Below are 5,000 nucleotides of genomic sequence, written 5' to 3'. Positions count from 1 at the left end.
GTTCAGAAAACATTGCATGCCAGTCAGTCTTTCATTAAAACAAACGACTGGTTCATCAACCTTTGTCCAGTGTGGTGCAGGATAGGATGTGTTTGCAAAGTGAAAAACCTGAATGAAAAGAACCAGCAGCAGCAACAACGACCTTGGCCTCTGACTGGCTCTCTATGGCCAAAGTAAACAGCTGTCGAAGAACTTGCAGCACCATTTACGTATGTTTTCTTGTTGATTTTTTGATAAAAGGGGCCTTCTATCTAAACCACCATTCATGCAATCCTAATAGAAACTGCCATTCTCATTTAGGATTAATTTTACTGTCTGAGCTACTTTCTAACCTGTATGTGTACCAGTGAATAGAATCAGCTTAATTCATAGTTTTGTATATTGATAATATAATACAAAATATGGGGGGATCCGGCAATAAGTAAAAGTTCATGGTTTAGCTGTTACACACAGCCTAATCAGCCTCTCAGTCCTCCCCATCACTGTGCAACATGTGCACATGACTCCTTATTTGACGTTTTTCAAGACATTTTAGTTTTGCAATTTATGCTTGACTGGTGATTATTTTCTCTATTAACTTTTTAAAGGTCATAAAATGGTTACACCACTATGAATTGCCAGAAAACAATAAAAGTCCATTACAATTTCTCAGACTTGGATTGTTTTGTCCAACAAAAGTTACAAAAGTTCTTCCCATTACATCACAGGTCATTAAGCAGATGCTCTTATCCAGAGAGACTTACAGTGCACTAACTACAGGGACTGTCTCCCTGGAGCGGGTCAGGGTTAAGTGCCTTGCTCAGGGGCACAATGGTGGCAGCTCTGGTATTGAACTCACAAGCTTCTGGTGTTCTGTTTAGAAGCCGTACCACTAGACCACTAGGCTATCACCACCCATAAAAGTTTGTTAACATTACCTAATAATCCAATATATTTATAGAATGTAAATATAAACATAGGGATGAAATGAGAAAAATAGGCTGAATGGAAACAAAACTAAACAAAACTGGAGGAAAGTGTGCTGCTCGTAGATACTGCGGTAGTGCATTGACAGGAGAAGATGCATGGAAAGTCATAAAAAAGAGGAAAGAGTCATTTCAAAAACTCAATATTTGTAGAACATGAATATGTTTATATGCGAATGTGTCCCATCATTTGCAGCACACCTACAGCAGAGACGACTGCACCTTCAGAGAGCAGATCCTGCCGGACGGGTACAATATCTACGTCTCTGACAGACACGGAGCCCTGCTCAGTCTTGGAAACCCCAGGCAGAGGCTGCAAGGTCGAGACCGAGGCGTGCCGGCTCTGGCCCAGTTCCTCCCCAGGATCAATAACCTGGATCAGGTCTCGTCTCCTGGACTGGACGTCGCTGACCAGCCAGGACAGAGAACACAAACAGAAGAACCTGTGGACACGATGGCCTCGTTTGGAAAGCTCTCTCAGATCATTCATAGTCCCAGCTTCCACAAGAGATGAGACACTGGCTCTGAGACAGCAGTAAATGGATTTGTGATCTTGAAAGCCTGAAAGCGTGCACTCCTTGCTGCATGTTGTAGAACCAGGAACTGAATGCATGTTCAGCCAGTTTGCACCCGGAAAGGTTGCTGCGACACCCTGCCAGCACTGTCCAGTCAGACATGACCAAACAGAAGACAGTGTCCTCAAGAGTGGAGAAAGACACCTGTACTGAGTGCAATGTTCCATTCTGTCACTTTCAGTAAACCTTCACAGAGAGATGTGTTTGGAACTCTGTTTGTTTGGAACAAAGACAAGGTAACAATGATCAGTAACCATAGATGAACGAAGAGTAGCACCTACAGAAAGTTGATAAAGGACAAGAATGACACAATATTAGTCACACTGTAGGATTCAGGAACAGGTGTAGTGCCACATGAAAGAGCACCAATGATCAGACATTTAGCCTTTTCTGATTGTTTGCCATCTTATACAAAGTGTGCTTTAACACACAGTGTTCCTTTTAACACAACAAGAATCAGGGCATCCAGAGTCAGTGAGCCGAAGACTTTGCTATCTGTAGATGAGGATCAGGATGTTGGTCAAATTAACTGCAATTGGATATTGAGTAAAAAAGTAGACTACTTTTCTATACCTAATAAAAAAGTATTGTTTTTCTTGCAGTAGTATAGTTTTATTTATGTGAATTTTTAAATGCCTAGCTTTGAATGTGAATACCTTGTAAGCTTTATTAAATGCACCATTGCCTTTTCTGTGTTGATGTTTCCTCTTACATGTAAAGCTACGGTTTGCATTGTTTGATGTTTCATTTGATAGATTTCTTTATAATAAAGCATTTTAAGCAGTCACTGTTTTGTTAATGACTGTCATGTTAGGGTGAAAATAGTATTGATAAACATTTAAAACCATATTCATGTTTTATTTTGAATATTTTGGGGCATTTTCAGCCTTTATTACAGACAGGAGAGAGATGACAGGAAATGAGGTGGATTCAAACCAGGGACACTGTAGTTCATGGTCTGAGTCTTAACCCAGATGCCAGAATGGCACCCCAACTCATATAAATGTCAAGACATTTACATATTTACTGGTTTATTTGGTAGGTACAATAATTACATTCCATTTAATAAGTAAATTGCAAAGACACGTTTGTGTAGCCTGAACACCTGATCAAGCATCATTTCATTAGTCTCTTTGGCGGAGGGCTGGTGAATTGGCCAACCTCAGGAACAGCTGCAGCCTCTTTCTGGAGGCAGGAACCGGTGGAGGGCCGTTTTCACCTTGGCGGGGTCCATCTTGATACTGCCGGCGGCCACCACAGCGCCCAGGAGCAGGGGCGCCGTATGTCGGGGAAAGTAACGACGATTCTAAGTGCCAGAGACTGACAGGTGCACCAAAAAATAGTTTTTGAACATATGGTAATTTTTTTAAATAGAAAAGTATTAATCATTAATAAAATATTTTATTTACAATGTAATAATAAAAGTAACAATTTATTTGAGCTCATTAATGTTAAGAACATTTTCCATTCAAGAATGTTACCATTACAATTACATTTAGACTCCAAAAGATGGCTTTTAGAGTGTTTTTCATCAATAATGATTGAGATTGACTGTGTGCAGAATGTTATGGAAGCCCAAAGTGGACTTTATTTAAATGGTAATGTAAACTGGATTGTGAACTGAATTTAAATGTTATTCCAGAAAAGCATCATAATGTTCCACATATGTATGTGTTTTTTGAGCAAAATAAAAATGAAAATGCAATAATCTAATTTGCATTTTAATTTTCACATACCTGTATGGGCGAACTATGACCATATTCATCTGAAAATGGAAAATGTTGTTTGACATTCAATTTTTAAAGTTATACCCTGCTGTACAGTAGACATGTTCAGATGTTACTTGAAAAGTTAAATGCAATATAACCAATGTATAATTTTACATTTATGCAAGCAATAATAAAGTCACAATTACAATTTAAATGCAATTTTCTAACCATTTGAAATTGAAATTAAAAGACTTAACCTACTGTACAGTGAACAATTATTTAAAAGTTAAATCAAATTTGTAAATGATAATGCAATACAAACAATGTAGCATCATTTATTTTATTTGTGCAAGCATTATTTAAGTCACAATTAAATGCAATTTTCTAACAATTTGAACATGAAAATGGCATTTGACATTTTCTTTTCAATAACTAAACCTGCTGTACAGGGGAAAACATTCAAATGCAAAAGAAAAAATTACATTCACATGGCACCACGCTCTTTTGGTGCCAAAATGAAAATGAAAATGTAATCTGTCAGTCCTCTCATCAAGGCAGGTCTTCAGTTAGGACATCAATCATTCTCTGTAGACGTGACACCAGAGGCTTACTACTCAAACCTGACTTTCTCCCAAGGGTCGGTAGATGAACCAAGGGGACTAAAAAAAGGAAAAGTCATGGCATCATATCGCATTTTATCATTAGTGTGGGTAGCCACTTGGTCGCCCGCAGGGCATGCTCTGAAAATAGCACTAGTCACCAGGAAGCTCCATCTAAAATTTGTATTTAATTGTTTTGCTGTTTGTTTTTTTAAATCGATAACACTTGAATTATTCTTTATTTTAAAATGACAATATTGCATATAGAATTAAAAAAACTAAAATGTTTTATGTTTAAATGAACTCTGACTGTCTGGGGTCAGAGTTCAATTACTAACTAACTAACTCCCCACCTGCAGCACTGCGGGCAGAACAAGCCGTGAGTTAAAGGCAGCTTTGGGTAGCAGCAGTCTGTTTTCACGAGGCCAGTGAACAAGTCACACAAAGCAACGGAAGCTTCATTTAGAGCTGCACATTTTTAAATAAAGAACAAGAAAGCCTTTTCGGACGGAGAGGTCTTGAAAGGTGCAATGGTGGTTATTGAAAACACTAAGACAAGGAGAAAGGTTCCGATCTCCACTCTCTCCGATGTTACAAAGTTAGTATTTGTACAAACAGGATATGATGTGAAGATGTGACAGTTAATGATTTCCTTATTTTTTTTACAGAAGTCATACTTTGTACTAAAATATAACTGGTGTGATTTTGAACAAAATGCTACAAATGTGCTCATTCATACAAAACTGTCAATAAAGATATTTATTTAAATATCAGAGATGTGATAACTCTGACTTTCAAATGTTGAAATAGATTGAGAACATAAATAAATAATGTTGTATGTTTAAATATATCTGTGTTTCCTACCATAACTCATTGTTAATAATCATTGTGAGGAATAATTAACATTAATATGTGATCATACAGTCTCTTCACATATATGAATATTTATTATGATTATTAATGATAATCTTATCATTAAAGGTGAATCGTGCAACTATGTAATTCAGGAAGTTTGTATCAAACAAGTAGCTCTTCATATTATTCAGTACCCTTGAAGTAGCTCTCACTATCAAAAAGGTTGGTGACCCCTGGTGTACAAGCATGGGTACAACCAAGCCGCATACTTCGGGGCAGAGCTGTGAAGCCCATGCG

The 5,000-nt window shown here is 37.6% G+C and overlaps 1 protein-coding gene across 1 annotated transcript in view; it reads left to right on the top strand.

Moving 5' to 3' along the window:
• The window catches only part of fgf19 (fibroblast growth factor 19), a 3,741-nt gene extending 2,262 nt beyond the window's left edge, over nucleotides 1–1,479 (top strand). The window contains exon 3 of the mRNA XM_029428385.1: nucleotides 1,162–1,479. Within this exon, the coding sequence (XP_029284245.1) occupies nucleotides 1,162–1,479 (318 nt within the window). The remainder of the gene's footprint in view (nucleotides 1–1,161) is intronic.
• The last annotated feature ends 3,521 nt before the right edge of the window (nucleotides 1,480–5,000 follow it).

This window comes from Cottoperca gobio, chromosome 3, assembly GCF_900634415.1.
Source record: "Cottoperca gobio chromosome 3, fCotGob3.1, whole genome shotgun sequence".
NCBI classification, from domain to species: domain Eukaryota; kingdom Metazoa; phylum Chordata; class Actinopteri; order Perciformes; family Bovichtidae; genus Cottoperca; species Cottoperca gobio.
Note: the sequence above shows the minus strand (reverse complement) of the source record. Positions and strands in the feature narration are given on the sequence as shown.